This window comes from Ischnura elegans, chromosome X (assembly GCF_921293095.1).
Source record: "Ischnura elegans chromosome X, ioIscEleg1.1, whole genome shotgun sequence".
Classification (NCBI taxonomy): Eukaryota; Metazoa; Arthropoda; class Insecta; order Odonata; family Coenagrionidae; genus Ischnura; species Ischnura elegans.
Window position 1 is genome coordinate 83,006,387 of NC_060259.1, and position 20,545 is coordinate 83,026,931.

At 39.2% G+C, this 20,545-nt stretch overlaps 1 protein-coding gene across 1 annotated transcript in view; it reads right to left on the minus strand.

The window, feature by feature from the left end:
• Positions 1-20,545, minus strand: part of LOC124170803 (tensin-1-like) — a 366,656-nt gene that overhangs the window by 105,477 nt on the left and 240,634 nt on the right. Inside the window, exon 5 of the mRNA XM_046549768.1 lies at positions 3,129-3,275. Coding sequence (XP_046405724.1) covers positions 3,129-3,275 — 147 coding nt within the window. The remainder of the gene's footprint in view (positions 1-3,128; positions 3,276-20,545) is intronic.

A 20,545-nucleotide genomic window follows, 5' to 3' on the forward strand; every position in this document is an offset into this window, starting at 1 on the left:
TATTTTTTATCTTACCTCCATCGCCCCAAAAAAACAGCAATTTATGGCCTTAAAAGCGGGGAAATCTAACGAATACCAACGTAAACTATCACACGCACCCTTGCCCAGTATAGGGACGACCTACCAAGGCGGGAATCGAACCGTGGACCTTCATTTTCACAGGCGAGGACTTTATCCCGCCTCCACCGCAGGCAGCTGATTAATACATTTTTCAATTTTTTTCAGATATGACATTATTGGTAAGGCAAAATCAAAATTGGAAAGGTCATACACGCTGCTGTCAAATATACTCGTGACGCCCATTTGTATGCCCAGGTGGACAACTTACTTGGTCACAATATGAGGCATGATGGGCTGATGAAAAAAATCATAGATGGACAGGTGGACGGGAAGAAGGACAAGGTATGACCCCGAATGAGCTACATAGAATAGGTTGTAAAGGATGTAAAGGAGATTAAATACGTTACTACAAATGGGCTGGTGGATAGGAGAGACGAATGCAGAGCTGCGTCAAACTAATCTCAGGATCGTTGGCTTATAACGATGATGCCTATTTGGTGGCAGCGCAGCGAACAATAACTTTCCACCCGCTGTTCTCATATACACATAATTTCTGTAGACCGCCTTACCCTGATGCCTAGAAGTCTTGGTACATAATAGTACATTACTTGGTACAGGAGCATCCAATTATTAGTTCAATTTCTGTAACTATCTATGTAAATGTGTGTGATTAAAAACAGGATACACAGGAAATGACTGCAGCCTTGCATGAGAATAAGTGGGATATATATTATAATACAAACCAATCACGGACACCTAGATGAAGGAGGACAGTATATATAAATATATAAAAGTTCACCTTCGGCACCGAAGATAGCGGGTCAACCCGCTGAAACGTCTGCGAATTTTTTTGTGAGTGTCCTTCTTTATGTGTTTCTGTGTTTTTCTAAGTGTCATTTTTGTCCGTTCTCCTCGATCGGCCACATACATATATTATCGCTTAGTGCGCTTTCCACAAGACTTGAAGTGTGGAAATAAACCTTATTTTGAATTGAATTGACTGACATCGGTATCATCAGCCCTGAGGATGTTGGTAAAGTCTCCCAAAAAAACGTCGGCCTGCAGCATGCAGAGGATAACCCGGTTGGAAACCCGAGAAGAATTCATTCAAGTCATTCACCGGGAAAAAACTCTTATTCTTCATGACAAGTTTGTTTGATGAATAAACAAATAATAAAATCGAATTTTATCTTACATTGGAGGATACTTCTGCGTGAAACTTCTAATAAAATTAAAGTATATAAAAAATAATGTTTTTCCCTTCTAATAAAATTAACTTGCCAACTTTTGTCAGGGAAGAATTTAAGGTGGTTGAGGACGAGGACTGTTTGAGTCGTAGGATTCCAGCGGTGACCACTCGAGAGACCCAAAGTCCTTTTGTCCAACGTCCATTGTACGATTTCTTTAGCTGACTGCCCACAAAAGGCTGCCACCAAAGTGTAGACGCTTCGGTACGCCAAATAATATTTATCACTTTTCGTGCGACCTTTGTACTGGACCATTGAGTCGGAGCAACTCCATGGACTGGACAGTTCTTCAAACTGACTGTGGTCTCCTTCCTCATCTCTAACTTCTCAATAAATATTCGGTCCATTAAACACTCCGTCGCCAATGGATTCATAGGGACTGGCTGACCAAAGTCCAACGTCAGATGGTCAAGGCGGCTGCCAAGTAAACGAAATACATCTACGTAGAAGCGGCAGTACAGTTCTGACGTCTTTGTGAACGCGGAGGTACCCTTCGGCGAAGAAGAGGAAACACTATAACACGCCATCCAGGGGCGCAGCTAGGAATTAAGGCTAGGGGTGGTTTTAAACGCAACTAATACTGGGGTGTAGGTGGTGTGGTATACCCAATAAGGTCAGCGGGAGGTGCAGGGGCCCTCCCCCAGAATTTTTTTAAGATAAACGGTTCGAAATGGTGAGTTTTACAGATAGGTTATTTTATCAATCTTTACAGTATTCCTTAAGTAATATCAATCCAATTAAGTTAGATGGATTAAACTTTTAAAAAATTCTTGAGTTCTGGAGAGGTTATATCCCCGAAACGCCCCCCTCGCTGCGCAACTGACGCCATCAGCTACTAAACTAGTAGTAAATCCACAAACCATTGGCTATCACACTCGCTCATTATACATGATGCCTTTTCTTCTATTTCAAAATTGCAAGTTGATTTCTCTATATGTATATAATTAAATAAGTATAGTTTGATAGTGCTTATATTCCATGCTTTACGACACTGGTTCAGTCAGCTTCAGTCAATGGCATCCATGCAAAGGGTGGCCTTTTAAACCCCTTGCTATTACCGAATCTGATGCTTCTCTTTTTCCTTCTTTACATGCTACACCAGGCGAGAATCACGGTAATCGGAGAGCCGCATTAATAATGGGTTGTGTACTTGAATATTGCATTCATTATTGTGTTGATCACACTAAATTCAAATTAACTCTGAAGAGCGATATGCTTTAGGTTCGATGCTAGGAGCATATAAATTAATCCATTAACGGAGATTATCATAACCAAGTGGCGAACCAAGTGGTAAATATTGGGGGGGGGGGGCTTGCGGGGCTGCCCTCTTTGCCGAACATTGCAGAACCCCAATTATAAATTTTTTATATCGTAAGATGGTGTTGTCTCTTATACGTGTATATTCACTTTAAATATAACTTTCTTCAACTTTGCATCTAACTTGATTATTTTTTATTTGATTAAAGGGAAGGTAGCTCAAGATATCTTTTGCGCCCCCCTTGAGTTTTTTATGCATCCGCCCCTGTCATAACCCTTCCATTCCACCTGCCTTAGGGGATTTTCAGCAAGATCACAGGTATGTACTTCGTACCGTGCTTCGCAGCATAATACTATTTCAAAATACTTAGGTTAATCGTGAGTTTAGGAACTAAGGACACCTTGTGAATTAATGTGGAATAATAGTATTGGTGGAATGTTACAATAACTTTTAACTTACTAATTATCTGGTTAAACCTTCCGAACCTCATTCAAGGTATCAATTTTCAACGGCATTTTTCAAAACCCATGGGATGATGATGAGAATGTGGAACAAAATCTCACCTGCTGCGAGGACTGAGCGAGGAATGTGTGGCAGTACTGCAAACTCAGCTGACCCCTGGGCTCCCGCGCCAGGAAACTGAACTGGAAGTGGTCAGGATCACAAGTGGCGTACGAGATGCGCCTCAGCGCATGCGCCATATGCACGCTCTGGAACGAAAACAAAACAGATAAATGAATCACACGAGGCGAAAGGCAATGGCACAACACAAATCCATTAGCAATATGCAAAAATCTCTTTATACCTCAGAGTTGACACTGTGGCAATAGCTTAGTAACGATATGCCACATATATTATCAACACAGAGGCGTCGAGACATCCAGTGACGGGTATCAGACCCAATCCAGTGATATTTATTTATTTACGTATTAATTTTTATATTTATTTATTTATTTATTCAGAGTATATATTATTGTTGCAGAGATCTATTCAGAGTCTATATATTGTTAAGTTACCACCGTAATTTACCTTGGCACGTTGGTGACTATTGTTATAGAGTTTATTGTTTATACTTTATTGTACCTAGGTGGCCTGACGCTGGTTTTACGGGTTTTCCACCTCCTTAGGGCAAATGCCGGGCCAACACTACTCCCATACCAGTGACAAATCCCCAGTAACGCTGAAGAGCCTATAACAGCTTCACGAGCTTTTGTTATTATTATTGATGTTATTTCAAATCCTATGTAATTGTTTCTGCTCGTGAATAAACATTTTGAACTGAACTGAAAGTGTCGAAACAAGCGTCACATGGAAGAGGTAAAAAACAATAGAAATGAGCGTGTTTAACCACGTCAGGCTTAACTTTGAGGAATCAATTTATATTTATAACTATATATTCGTACTTATCCACTAAATTATAATATCTGTGCATCATGTTTCACCGCTATGCGACATCATCATATACATCAACACGATAGAATTCTAGTACATTTTTTAACAAAAGTATACAACAATTCTCAGTGTTTTTTTTAATGTGGGTAAGAATGAATAAATAACTATAAAAAAAGTTACATAAAAGTGATGAGGCTTGCAAAGATCTATTTTTATCTTCCCTTCTCTGTGATAAAATTTAACGTCATTTTGACCAACCAATGGCTTCTTTTGAGAAATAAATTAAAAGAGGCAAATTTATTTAATATTATCAAAGGAAGTATTTTGTACGTATTTCAATCCATTTAGTTCATTTTAAAACTATTGTAAAATTACTTTGTAGTTAAAATTAAAATTGTAGCCCATTGAAGCCCAGACGTATCTATAGATACGTCGTACTTTAAATATTCCTAAACACTCTTTAGTTTGTTGTTACGCATTTCTTTACGCTACATGACAAAAGAAAGCCTTCAAATGGTATAAAAGTATTTAGATAATTTTAGCCTATATTTGCAATTGTTATGCTTACTTACAGATGGCTGGTCATTAATTACTGAGAAATCGCCAAGCTATGGCACTGGAACCCTTCGTGAGTATAGAATCAAGAGTATAACCTTCCAGAAAAAACCTGCATTACAAATTATTGTTATATTATTAACTGGTGTAGTTACACCAACATTTGACGCATGCGATACATCAACATATATTTCATCGATTCCTTCTGCGTTCTAAGCTGAACTGCTTCAATCTTTCTCATAGATTAAATAGAGACCTCAATAGATTCCCACTGTCTTCTCAGTCGCTGTCCACACATTACCCGTTGAGCATCGATAGCCGACCGGTATAGCACTTAACTTCGACGCGTAAATGAGTATTTTCTTTGATAATCCCGACCGCTTTTAACAATCACGTGTCACTCTCAAGGGATAAACCCACTTTCAGTTTTTCTCTTCAGAGTATTTCCCTCGAGAATGACGAGTGTTCCTTTTCCTTCAAGCGTTTGGTGGGACGATTTTCGGATTTAAAAGTAAAAGAGAGGTGCTAGCTTTTTTTGCATTTTGAATTTAAAAATGTGGAAACAATAGTTTTCACTCCTACTTCTTTGGCGAAGATTTCAGAGTCCAATACAAAAATGAGAGGTATTTTGTGGAATCGATTGGTGTTGGAAATCGTCCAGCCACATTTTGAATACGCAGCGAGCGCATGGGATCAAATGCAGAAAGAGTTAATTCAAGAGCTCATTAAATACAATGATAAGCTGCGCGACTCGTCACAAACTGCGACGGATGTACAGAAAGCGTTACACGGACGTTAAAAAAATTTGGCTTGGAGCCGCATGAGTTACGGAGGCTGATCGCCAGGCTTCGATTACTTCAGAAATTAAGAATTGATATCTTTAAAAGCGACACGGAGAATATCATAGCAGAACACCACTGTATTTCCAGGTCCGACAGAAAAGATAAAATTTGAGAAATATTTTGCCGAACGAATAGATATGGGAATTCGCTTTTCCCCCAAACAATAACGGACTGAAATGAATGCTAGGCGTATGAGTCTTGGCTTCCGGTCGTTCCTCCGCGTTTAGATGTCCATAAGTGACGACAGTTTATCCAGCCATCCTGCTGGCGTCTTCAGGTCAGAAGTAGCGATGCATAAAATTTGGCCGTCTTATATAGGTACCTATGGGGATCAGAGGCCGATTTTGATTGGTTGGAATTCAGGTGGGCTCTGATTGGTCATTGGAAGACCCTTTTCCATGTGTTGGCTAATGTGTAGCCGTCTTCTCTGTTGCAGTTCTCAGGGTGCTTAGCTATCTCTATAGCTTCTCGGATTACCCTAGGATAGTAACGGCTTTCATTACACAAGACTTTAGGCCTATCGAAATCCACAGTGTGGCCAGGTTCCGACCACACGTGATCTGAGACGGCGGAAACGCCGCGGAAACCTCAGATCAAGCTTGAATGCTAGGCGTATTTCGTTGGAGCATTTTTTTAATGTGTATAAACGGCTAGTGTCCTAGCACCTGCGAGTACACGCCTAATGAAGCATTTTGTGTGGTAGTATGTAAATGTAGAAAACACTTAGTGGTAGCTCCTAGGGTTTTGTTTCGACATGGATTCTATAAAATTTCTCTCCGATCACCCATGAGGAAGATAGCAAAGCAGAAAGTAAGATTTGGTCTCACTAGAGAAAAATGAAATCTTGAATCGGGGAGAAGTAAAACTACGCTCAATTTGTGACTACTAAGTAAGACCCCAGTTACCAAAGACTTAAATCTAGACTAAGTAAGCTAGACAAGAAGCTAAACTGAGTAAGACCCAATAAGAAGCCCCTAAAAACTTTTTTGAAATCCATACTAGCTAGTGCATGGCTTCAAATAGGGACTACTTTTCCGACTGATAATGAAAGCATTAATATTTGTAATAACTTGCCCAAAGATACTGAAACAATTAGAATAAAAATGGCCTCGTGAGATGCAAAAAGATGGCTCAAAAATGCTACATCCCCAAATATGTTTGTGGCTTGCAGGGTAGAATCTAGATGTAGAAAAGACACGGGTTACAAACTTAGCAATCCATGGAATCCTATTTTAAAGAAAGTAAATAACGAAATAAAAACTTTGTAAGGTGTCAACCAGTCCCTTTCCTTTCCGATAGATGTCCTCACTGTCATTTGTGTACTTTGTGTATAAATATAAGATGCATGCAAGATCAGTCACCTGACGATGTAACCAAGTTACGAAACCCGGGTCGTGCCCATAATTAAATAACAGTGAACCTTACAAAAACTTTATTTCTTTATTTCCAATATGGAGAGGTTTCACAAAGTAAAGCCTGAAGTTATTTTTTTATTAGTATTCTACCGATTAAGGTAGGTTTTCATGGAGTACCTACTCCAGAAGTGAGCTGGGAGCCTCCCTTTCCTTCCAGCACTACCTTCTTTAATTCACTTTAAGGCCTACTCTCTTTCAATCTATCTAAAAATCCTATTCTTTTCCTTCCCCTCCCTCGTTACCTTAACATTCTACCCTCTAACCCCATTTTCAACATCCCCTCACCGCTAAGCACCAACTCCATCCATACCTTCTGTATCCTCCGTATCTCATCTAAAAGCGGCCTCTCCTCGCCAACCATATCCAGCACTTCGTCATTCCTTTTCCTCTCCGTCCATTTCACCCTCTCTATTCTTCTCCATACCCACATCTCGAATGCCTCCAATCTTCTCTCGTCTTCTTTCCTCAGTGTCCACGTTTCCGCACCGTAGAGAGCTACACTTCAGATCAAACTCTTCACTAACCTTTTCTTTAAACTCTTACACAAGCTATAAAATAAATAACGATAGAACCCCTCCTTTCCATCTAATTCTCTTAAGATCCTTCTGGCCAATCATTAATTTCATTGTTGTGATGGCTTATAGATGCATCTAAAAGGCTTTATTTACTCCCACTAATTCCATTCACTCTGAAGACGATGGATGAATCGTAAGGAGAGACGGTGGTGGCATATAAATATTTGACCCAGAGGATATCCGGAGAGGACTTCACCATAATTATTCGCCAGGAAAGAATTAAATCATATTTTGGTATAAATAATGTTTTAATCTGCTAATAAACCAAGAATTCGAGGTTCCGCGAAAGTTAGCTCGCATGGAAGACATATCATTGATAAAATATCCTTAAAGATCAATTCCACCGCCTGCGTTAGCTATCATCAGCTGTAGAAACGTAAAAAAGTGCAAAAGCTCTCCCGCAGTTGGCAATAAGTATGCTGCATTTCCCACCAAATTGAGTGGTTTCCTATTATTTTTTTACTGCCTAAATCGAAAGATTGTTACTCCTGGAGTACATATTTCATGCTTTAAGATTTTTAAATGACGATATCTATTTTTCGCGATTATGAAAAGTGAAAAATTTCAAACGCGCGAAAACGCGACGGCTGAGTATGATTGCTGGGAAAAGCCCGTGTGACGTCTGGCTGTTGCTGTGTTAGGCCACCTGGGTGTGAGGCTATGAACGCCACCACGATACAAGCTGCTTGCTGTCGAGCATGGCTGTAGCGTAGAGTGCCCTGCTAGCAGGTAGAGTTAGCCTTAAATAAGGATTATCAATACCCTATCAAACGAAGGAAACTTTCCGACCAAAGTTAATTTTAATAAGTGATTATTAAGAGGTATTTCCCTGAGCTCTGTGCCTCATGCATGCCTTGGTAATCTCAGACGATGTAAAAATCTACTCGTATAGAATCTAGGTCCCTGTGTCGCCACGTGGAGTGGCATCTCATGTCCACCAATCTGGCCTTTTTCAAATGAGGTTAAAATTGGCCATTGCCATTCGTCTGAACTGGGATTTGTAAAACCAAATAATTTGTATATTATGAATACACTAATGGTGGGTAACGAATCGCAATCAATGGCTTTCGTTTTCTTTGATGAAGGAAACTATCCTAATGTGCCACGAGGAGCACCAATGGCGGCGCTGCGTCAAAGAATAAATTTTTCTTTTGTTATAAAAAGGATTTTCACGCTTTGAGCGCCCCTCGTGCATGATGTAGTTTGATTGAGGAATATTTACGGTCGTAATCTATTGCAGTAGTATTTTTGTTCCAAACCTTCAAGTGAATTACCTTATCTCAGAAATAGGATGAGGCCGTTCACCCAGACTCAGACCCGCGATCCATTAAAAGAACCTCAAAGAGTGGAGGGGAAGGATAAGTGATGAAAAAAGTTACGACTTCGAAAATCAGTTGTAAATTAAAAAAAAACGCGAAAGTTTACACCCGCTGTAAATGAACCGATGACGTAATGGGAGTTATGTTCGGTGAAATGTAAAAAAATGTCATTCCACATAAATTTTATACTGTACGATGTTGGTGAGATATATCTTCAAGGGTAAAATTTGCCATGAAAATAATTATTTGCCTTGGGCGGAATTTGAATCCAGATCTATCGATTACCGGTCATATATGTTACTAGTTACACCAAAAAGGCAACCACCATCTTCCAAGGCGGTTTGCTGGATTTACCGAACACAATGCTGATGTATTAAGTCCACACTGTGACGTAGTCGAGTTTAATGAAACATGAATCACACGCTCAATTTTTCCGTCCCTAAGAATGACAACTCCAGCGATAGGTGTCCAAGGACCAAAAGTCTGATCGCTCGCTCCATCATTTTATGAATGACACGACCATTCCCACCTCCCTTTTTCCATTGCTTATCCATCACTCTCCGTATTTACAAATGATACACAGTTAACCATTTTTAGGAAGCAACCCGATAAGAACAAAAATTGTTAGTGAGGATGAAGTCCTGGAGCAAGTGTCGCACTTCCAATACTTAGGATGCGATATAATATATGACGAGGAAAAAGATATTATAAATAAGGTCAGCACTTTCCAGAGAATATGTGGCACAATTAGAAACTCTAAAAAAAAGAAACACGGATAAAATTTAATAAAGTGATGGCAGTTCCTACTGTACTCTGCGGATCAGAATGTTGGGTACCAAAAATAATGAATTAAGGCTGATAGAATCATCGGAAATGAAATTTTTAAGGTCAGTAAAATGCTGCACAAGGTTGGATAAAATAAGAAACACTCAAATAAGAGATGAACTGGGTGTCGAGGCAGTCACTGACAAACTACAAGACTATAAACATAGATGGAAGGAAAATGTGAAGCCGGAACACGCTTAGTAGCCTAATCCTGGAAGGAAGAAGAATACAGCTAACATCCAAGCGTAGCGTTATAATCACTGTTAGCAGCCGTACGTTCTGATTAGCGTAAAAATTGTACCAGCGATGATTTCAGCGACGGAAAGAGGGACGTACTGAGTAATGGAAAAAGGGATGGCATTTCCATCCCTCGAGCCATCGCGGAAAATGGTCGCTTGAAACCGTCATTTTCCCCATCATTGGATGTCCCTCGGAAGGGATGTTGTAACTGAGCTGCGCTGTGGCCGCATTCACGGGAAATTCTACAGCGCTCACCCCCCTGAAATCGCCCATTGAATGTGGAGAGCATGCAACCCGAGGAAATGGTAAGGATATTGAGAGATGAGTTCTCAGAATAAGGTGGTGCGTAGCGACGTGAACTCCGTGGCGAGAACGGCAATGCGGCTGAGCCCTGAAGGACGCCGACCACGAGGACGACCTAAGATGCGCTGGCTCGACAGAATTAACGCACACAGTGGATTCGAAACTCTAGGGCGGGCTCGCGGGGTTACTCTCCTGGGCTGAAGTCTGAAGCTATAAGCTCATCACCTCTACACCACAGAAGGGGGAGGACAGGAAGGAAGAAGGAAGGAGGCGCCGCCGCGATAGGAGCCTGACGACGCCTCCAGGGACGGGATAGGGAAGGAAGGGATGGGACGAGGAATCCCGCACCGTCACTAAGGCGGGCGGGTCCTACCACTAGCGAAACCAGGAAAACCATTACTGTGCCAGCGATTTTAGAGGATTATCCTGTGAGGAAGAATAATCCAACGATCCAATCGCTAGATAATTAAGGCAGACATGAAGACCATCAACGCCACGCCAGTAGACGCCCTGGATCGAGCCAAGTGGAGAAGACTTAGCAGAACAGCGGACCCTGCAATAGCGCGGGACAAACGCTTGGATGAGGAACAGAGTTCTCAGAATAAGATAAATTGACAGTGGAACTGTTTCTGTAGGGTTAAAGAGAAGACGCCACTGAGAGAAACACGGCATGAAAGATGAAACTCATAAGCCTATGCAAGACTTTGATGGCGAGAAAAAAAAAGTATGAATAAAATTCATGCATTGGAAACAGAGAAATAAAAGTTGGAAGCGCCTGAAATGTGATGTTACAAACGGCCGATAAAGAACAAATGGATATTTGGCGTGAGAAATGTTGAACTACTAAGAAGGGCATGATAGGAGGTGTTTTGGAATCCATAGGTAGCAAACGACGCTTCTTAATTGGCCTCATCATGAGAAATGATGGCCAGACGAAAATAATACTGAGGAGCATTCATTTTGTTGCCTTAGATCATTGACTTGTCTTTGAAGAACTTTTGGCCTCTAGAAAAGAAAAATACCTCCCTTTTTTCCTATCACGTCAAATTTTTAAGCTACAGGATACCCTCATTTTTTCTCATATGTCATACGAAATTTGCAAATAAAGGAATTTATAGGGAAATATTACCTAATATACTGCCCATATAGAATGGTTTAGTTCATACAAAAGTGCAGATGAGTGCGAATTGACAAAAATATTTCCGTTCAGGCAACCCACCAACACCAAATCTCCTTTAGGCCACTATACACGGTGAATGATCACGCGAATGATCATGCTGAATGGTCACGTAATCATTCACAGGATCATGCGAGCAAAATAGAACAGGTTCTAATTTTCACTGAATGGTCATGCGCATGACCAGGGGTGGATCCAGGAAATCTTTCTGGGGGGGCACAAGCAAGACCGTATCCAGGATTTTGTTCTGGGGGGGGGTGCACAAGGATACCTCGTAATACAAAATGAACGCAATGACAATGGAACCGTATTAAAATCTTCCATATTTTTACGGGTTTGGGGGAGGAACGTGCCCCCGTTTCCCACCCAGATCCGCCTATGCGCATGACGGTTCATTCGCGAAGTTTTCCGTTACACACGGCGAATGATTTCATTCGTATGATCATTCACTGTGTATAGCGAATGGCCTTTACGAAGCATATAGGCTATGTCCCTGTCTCTCACTTTAGTTCATCCTACGTAACTGTAACATCCTACAGTCCGTGATATTGTTTGGGAGGGCTAAAAAAATTGAAAATAGGTAAAAGTTATGCGGGAAAACTAGTTGTCAACGGCAACTCAAAATTTTGATGCGGAAGCATCAAGGGAAATATAGAATTTCTTCTATTTTAAACAGAGATTAAGCTGTATAAGAGATATTAATAAGGTAAATTTTTATTTAAAATTGCTATCGAGTCTTTGAAACTATAAATTTTGGTCATTGAAGTGTCGTAATAAAGAAGAATACCATTAAAAATATTTTTATTGCCGATAGGGTAGTTTCCTTCATCAAAGAAAACGAAAGGCATTGATTGCGATTCGTTACCCACCATTAGTGTATTCATAATATACAAATTATTTGGTTTTAGAAATCCCAGTTTGGACGAATGGAAATGGTCAATTTTAACTGCATTTGAAAAAGGCCACATTTGCGCCCATGCGATGCAACTCCACTTGACGTCACAGGGACTTAGTTTCTATACGAGGAGATAGGAGTTTTACATCGTCTGAGATTACCAATGCATGCATGAGGCACGTAGCTCAGGGAAACATCTGTTAATAATAACCTACTAAAACTACGCATGGTCGGAGAGTTTTCTTCGTTTGATAAGGTATTAATAATCCTTAGTTAAGCCAAGCGCTACCAGCTAGCAGGGTACTCAGCTACCTGCTAGCAGCCTGCGTCGTATCAGCGCTCAAGCCTCGCCTCAGGGTGACCTCACAGGGTGGCAGCGGGAACCAGAAATACGTCACACGGACTTTATCCCATCTTTCCTACTTAGCCGTCGCGTTTTCGCGCGCTTGAAAATTTTCACTTTTCTTTTAATCGCGAAAAATAGATATCGTCATTCGAAAATCTAAGTGCGTGAAATGCGTACTCCAGGAGTAATAATCTTTCGATTAAGGCAGTAAAAAAATAATGGGAAACCACCCTATTGCTCAAAAACAAAGGCTTGCCAATTTATATCCTATTCTGAGTCTAAATGAAGACTTCACTAGTTATAAAATATTTTTGCTTTTAATTAGAATAAGTATAACCTCCTCTGGTATATTTTTACTTTACGGGGAACCCCTACAGAGCAAAAAATAAAAGGATCTGATTTAAGCAGAAGCGCATGAGAAAGGCCATGGCTCGTGGCAGTCTTTGAGACTTCCTTGGCGTGTTTTACACGATATATTCTTATATACTTGTGTCGGGCTTCAAACGCCTCTTCGAAAAGCTGCCCAACAGGATGTTTGGCATCTTTTTCTTACAATTTTTGCTCTATGTATTAAAAATTTGTGAATAGTTGGTGGTAATTTATACCATGGCTCAAATTTTACATACAGTTTAGTAGTTTTATGGCAGTAAGCTGAGGAAACCGTATCATTTACTCGAAGTCAAATCGACACTGTTCTCAAAATTACAGAGAAGCGGGTAATTAGATCCTCCGACATTCCTGATTAAGGATTGTATCTGGCACTCGAATTAGAATTGTCGAATGCTAATACGATAGTTTGCCAAATCACGCAATAACAACATCCAACCCAATCAGGTTGTCCTTAATGGCTACCTAAAGTTACTCCGTTTTCGGTAATTAATTCTATTCTGTACTTTTATTTTGAGGAGTAATAAACAATTATTATTATTATTATTATTATTATCATTAAGAAACCCCACTGAGATGACAAGTTGCTAGAAATCTACTATGCATTCTGGAGCACTCATCCCACTTTCGAAAATATTGATGAAAAAATATGTTTTGAATGAAAGCCACAAGCAGCGTTTTTAATTTCTCATCTCCTTCCAAGGTAAGTTTTTTTTGCGTAAAAACTCCGATACGAATGATTTCTTCTGCTTCATGAACACCCTCTTTTAGTCAAGATCACCCCATGCAAATCTTGGTGAGTCACTTTCGTTGCATTCATAACTTGGCAACCTCTCTGTAAACGCCCTTTGGCACACACTTCAACAAGGAATACTGAAGGGAGGCTGATGTTGAGCTCTCGGCTACAAATGAGCGAGCCAATCGTATAGACGGCATTTATTGGGAGATCAATTTGCAGAATGGAAAAATGTGCCCATTTTCATATTAAAAGAATAAATTTGGGTGCATAAAGGGGTAGCCGTCAAGGAAATTGGGCTTGGGGAGCGCGCGAACCGTTAGGTTTATTGCCGTACGCACGCAGCTTGCGCACGAAGACTCAAGGGTAAAATCGCTATAAGAGGGTACATGCAATGCATACACAGCAAATAACAAGTAGCTGAATGCAATGCACTCAAGATTTAGGGAAAATCCAGTCTCTCAAATGGACCGATATGCATGTCACGCTAAGTTCCCGAGTGTCTACTCCGTGCATTGCGGGTCACGGGGCGCGAGAACCGCCCGACATCATTTTGCTTTGCCTCAAAAAATCCAAGGGGTGCAAGTTGGAGCAAGATTTTTCCTTTCCGTCTAGTACATTAAACTTCAGTCTAACTTCTAGTGTAAATATCTCAGGACTCGCAAGCGGCGGTAGCTACTTTCATCCTAGCATTAGGTAAAAATTAACGAAAAACGGTGATTATAAAAAAATAAAAGTTGATAAAAAAAACAATGAAATCTCACAAAAGTTCGCTTTCGATTAATTAAAATAATAGTAATATCAATAAATGCCATCAATAATTCCGAATTATCAATTGAATTTCATTTCTTGGGGAAAAAACATTGAGCTTTTTCATACAAAACACGCACTCAAGATTTTGAAGATTTTAATTGATTTTTGACCAGCTATAAAAATTAAACATATTACTTTGAAAAAAAATTAACTTAAGTTTTACATGCCCTGGGAATTCAAAAATGATGATATACTATTCCTGGTGCGAAATGATAAAAGTACATACAGTAGAACCTCGGATAACGACCACAACCTGTTCCAGAAAGCTGGTTGTTATCCGAAATGTTCGCTATCCGAAACAATTTTCCCCATAAGAAATAAAGGTAATCGAAATAATTGGTTCCTAGCTCCTATTCACTCGCTATCAAATGAAAGTTGCAGGGTATATACTGTAGGTATCGTATTACATTGTATTACTTGTAGACTTACTATTGTAGACATTGTATTACTTTTATGCATTTGGGATCGCACAACACCGAACACAAACATGGCCGCTACACATCTGTTCGCGAACCGAAATTTTGTTCGCTATTCGAGGCAAATTTTTAGTGAAATTTTTGGTCTTTATCCGAATAGTTCGTTGTCAGAGGCGTTCGCTAACCGAGGTTTCACTATATTTTGATTTTTGACCAGCTTTTTTCGATTTCAGCCCACTGTGCGGCGGGGTAGGAGGTGTTTCAGAGTTTGCCCGACCATGCTTGAGCGCTGTGCGGAGAACACCTGGAGCGCAACATCCCGACCGTCGGATTGAACATTAACCCTTACCAGGTGACGTGCGGACTGAGAGACCGCTGCGTTTCTAAAATTATGAATACTTTAAAAATTAACATTTCAAAATATCTATAATCCTCGGGAGCGCCTTAATATTGTAGATTTAGGACATAGCACTCTAAAAAAATTAACGTTCTTATTATTTATATCTGAAAATTTACAACTGAATTTGAGTAGCGGTCTGTGAGACCTCACTTCTTTTAATTGGAAAAACCGATAAACGTAATACTGGTGGAGATGATTCAAAAAGTTATTAAAAATAATTAGTGATTTTTCAAGAATAATAATAATAATATAATTTTTTATTTATTACAATGATAAAAATTGTTTAAATAATACATTTGATAGTTAAAAAGTTTTTCAAACAGTAGTTCCATACCTTTAAAATATTAACCATTCGTTAACATCAATTCAAATAAGTTATCACATTGCATAGCATATTACAAAATTTTTAAAAATGTTACAAAATATAAAATATTATCTGAAAAATATGATATTGTCATTATATAATTCAATTCAGTTAAGTATATCTTCCAATAAAACATTTAAGTTCTCTAAATATTTACATTTGAATGAAGACTACATTATTTTTGCATTTTAATGGTCCTGCTAAGCATTAAGCTTATCAGCAGGTTCCATTATTATCTTTACTCTTACAAAACAATATTAATAATAATAATAATAATAATAATAATGGACGACACATCAATAACCTCAATCAACCATATGTTGATAAAATCTCATCAAACAAATGGTTGTCATTGGGTGAACTTTATGGAGAAACCGAAGGGTTCATGCTTGCAATACAAGACCAGGTTATCCGCACTAAAAATTATGCAAAGTACATCCTTGGTGATAAAAGCATAACAGATGACAAATGTAGAAGGTGTTTTCAAGTACCGGAAACAATCCAGCACATTATATCTGGCTGTAAGATGCTAGCTAATACAGAATATTTAAGTAGACATAATCAAGTTGCAAAAATTATCCACCAAAAACTGGCCTACCAACACAAGTTAATAGATACTAAGACCCCATATTATGCGTACCACCCTGAAACAGTGCTTGAAAATGGCGCATTTAAAATCTATTACGATCTGCCTATTCAAACAGATAAAACTATAGTTAATAATAGACCAGATAGTGTTGATTGACAAGAAATATAGAACTTGCTACATAGTTGATATTGTCGTGCCACTGTCGCATAACATCTAAAAGACAATTACAGGAAAAATTAACAAGTACCAAGAATTGGCAATAGAAATAAAAAGAATATAGAATATGGAACAGGTTTATATAGCCCCAATTGTCATCTCAGCTACCGGTATCATTCCAAAACATATACAAAATAGTTTCAAAATACTCAACCTCCATCCAAATACATACATCAAACTGCAAAAGGCTGTAATAATTTCAACCTGTCATATCACGAGAAAATTTCTCAACCCAATTCAACAGTAAAGAGTTACCTTGGTGAAAACCCGTGCTCTTAACACTAAAGCTACTCAGTGAAAACTGAAGAAAATTAAAGAACAAAATTATAATAATAATAATTTATAATTTTAAGGAAGCATTTTCAGTTGCATAACGCGGATAATTAAGTGCTCAATTAAAAAAAGTACCATGATAAAAAAATAACTCAAGTGTTTTTTATTCTGTTTCAAGTAACAATTTTTACTGAAAAACTTGGTTCGCATAATATTAAATATAAGTTTTATAATAGTTGAAAAGTCAATGAAATATTAAACTAAGCAATAAAAATGACTTTGCAACGTTTTACGAATTTTTGTTTTATTGCGGCTTCCCAGACCGCACGTCACTGGTAGTGTAACAAGAATTGCACGTCACTGGTTAAGGGTAAAGCTGAGGGTCGCATCCGAATTCCGCACATTTTATGATATTCAAAAAGGGTCGAAAAAAATCCTCTAATCCGTACGTCTATTCATCGCAAATGATCAGTAGAGGGCTGATCGTTCTGCGAAAAGAATTATCGGTAAAAGCGAGACTAACGAGGAGACATCGCCAAAGTGATGTTCGAAATTTGCATGTGGATGTTATTAACTGAAACTATATAGATAAGGTAGAAAAACTGTCACGGCTTTCTTCCACATAGGCCCGGGTTCGAGAGATATTCGCTTGTAAAGATTTCGCGCAGCATGACATCCCTTGAGTAATCGCTACCTCTTAACTACGACCGTGTTTTTCTCTCTTCTTATTTTTGAAATCACTGTCACATTTTATCCCCATTCGTTTTATTTAGTTACTTCGCGATTTTTAAAAATTTAATATCAATTTATGGATTTTAAACGAAACTCCGAATCGTGCCTTAAAACGGTGATTACTCAAGGGATGTCATGTTGCGCGAAGTCTTTACAAGCGAATATCTCTCGAACCCGAGCCTATGTGGAAGAAAGCCGTGACACTTTTTCTACCTTACCTATATAGTTTCAGAAAATAACATCCGTATCCAGATCCTGAACATCACTTTGGCGACGTCTCCTTTGAAGTCTCCTTGTAAGTTAGAGAAACGAGCTAATTTCCCTTCGTGAGACATCCAAGTACTCTGCCGGTACATGGGACCTTCACGCCAGATTATCACTCATTCAACGCTCACTTTTCTTTCGCCTCCCCTCACTTCTTAATTCCCTTCCGCCGAGTAATGATCCCTTTTCCCTATCCCGATACTCAATTCAATTTAAACATCCCATATACTGAGGATTTGATGGAAGAAATATCTATAAAACGTGATGGGATAATTAAACAACTACAGTCGATTAAGAAAAGTAAATCTCCGGGTCCGGAGGGAATACCCGCGCGTATCCTCAAAGAGTTAGCTCCACAGATAGCGCCTTACTTAGAGATCATATTCAAGAAGTCACTCTCCGAAGGGAAGTTACCGCCCGACTGGAAAATTGCAAGCGTTACACCCATTTTCAAAAAGGGAAACAGAAATGACCCAGGCAACTACCGTCCAATTTCACTAACATCAATTATAGGCAAGATACTTGAACATATCGTTGTTAGTAATATCATGACTTTCTTGGACAGACGTAACTTCCTCCATGACTGTCCGCACGGATTCCGAAAAAATAGATCCTGCGAAACACAGCTCGCGCTCTTTCTTCACGACGTTATAAAATCTGGTGAATCGAAAAGACAAGTTGACGCACTATTTCTAGATTTTAAGAAAGCTTTCGACACTGTACCTCACAACAAACTTTTATACAAATTACAGTCATGCGGATTAAACGAAACAGTTGTAAACTGGATACGCGACTTTCTCAGAGATCGTAAACAAAAAGTAGTTCTTGACGGAATTAGATCTGATGTTGTAAAAGTTACATCAGGTGTTCCACAAGGAAGCGTAATCGGCCCCCTGTTGTTCATTATATACATTAACGATCTCTGCTCCCGCATTAGCAGTAAAATACGTTTATTTGCTGACGACTCTGTCATCTATCGCGAAATTAGTGATCACTCTGACTATGGAAATCTATCAGCGGACTTAAACAACGTTCATTTGTGGAGTCAAGGGTGGGGACTCGAACTTAATCTGAGCAAATGCATGGCGGTACATTTTTTGCGGAATTTGTCCAACACTAACGATGTTTATGCAGTGGATGGCATTAACATAAAGGCAACAGACGAAGTGAAGTACCTGGGAGTTACGATAACCTCGAACCTCACGTGGGGAACACATATAAAGAATATTTGCGGCATAGCCCTGAAGAAATTAGGATTCGTCAAGCGTATTGTGGGAAGATTTTCGGATGAGAAAGTAAAAGAAAGGTGCTATTTCGCTCTCGTCCGACCGCACCTTGAATATGCAGCGAGTGTATGGGATCCAGTGCAGAAAGACTTAATCCGCGAACTGAATAAGATACAAAGGAAGGCTGCGCGTTTCGTCAAAAACCGCTACGGGCGTACAGACAGTGTTACCCAGATGTTAAGCGAATTAGGCTGGGAGCCGTTGGAGACTCGGAGGCTGCGCGCTAGGCTTAGATTGCTTGAACAATTAAGAATGGATTTCTTTAAGAGCGACACAGAGAACATAATCTTAGAGCCACACCATATTTCCAGGTCCGACAGAACGATAAATTAAGAGAGATTTTTTGCCGAACGGATAGATATGGGAATTCGTTTTTCCCCCGAACAATAAAGGAATTTAATAAACGCTTGTCCCATCCTCGTTAGAGCACTTCTTTTTTTTTTAATAGCTGTAAACGGCTGGTGTCCTAACATCCCCTGCCACACGCCTTTTAGGCGGCTTGCGGGGTATTATGTAGATGTAGATCCCCGAAAGTCTTTACTAATCTTACCTCTCTGAACATCAATAGCAACACTTCCCATTTCTTACCACTGCTACAATTTTCTTTAGCTTTCTGTACTTGTGCTCTTTAATTTCGAGGTTTTGATTCTCGTTTTATTTTATGTACTTTATTCTCGGCATATTTTAGGTAGATTTGATTCCCGTTATATGTATTTTGTTTCTTATTATATATTATTAATTGTCTTGTTACTGCGCCACTGTAAATTGGCAATAATTGCTGTATGTGGGCATTTGAAATAAATAAATAAATAGACAGACTTAATCAAAGGCGTTGAGCGCGTGCAGTTGACTTTTATGTTTGGTCGGTTATAAAGTTGGTGGTTTCCGCCGATAATTTATGGAATTTGCTAAAGATTTTGAATGAATAAATTAAACTTTGTTTTCCCATAGAATATTGGATTTGAAGAATCTAGCCCAGAATATGACGTTAACCGTCGAAACCATAGTCGTGTTTTAATTAAAAAATTCTTTGGAAAATAAATTTTTATTTATTCGTCCAAAATATTGATAGTTATGCTTAACATATACCTCGAACAACTTGCAAATTTTTTTTTACCAAAATTCAAGATGTTTTCTACCCATAGGTAACAGATATATAACAATATGCCTACTTAAGATCCGACGACGATAAGACAACCTTTTGCGTTGGCATAGCAGCAATATGCAAAGTTTGGACGCCAGTGGTGGAGTCAGGAATTTCGTTCTTTCGCGGGGGGGGGGGGGGGGGGGGCGAAAACCAGGGGGGAAATTTTTGAAAAGCAGGGTACTAAGTAATGGGTTTTAAACTAATTTGAACACTTTTCATAATCGAAAAAACTTCATTTGCTAAAGAAATATTTTTAATTCTCGATTTTTTAATATTTTGTTTTCTTTTATGAAGGAAAGTGATTGCGTTTTTATATTTCGGGGGAGGGGGGTGTCCGGCTACGCCACTGTTGGACGCTCTCGATCAGGAAAGTTGGATTAGGAGTAATAAGCGGAATGCGGACAGTCACAGACACGGCAGCTTAGGGTACTGCACGGAAAACAGACGTTTCTATCAACCGCGGCAGATTAAAT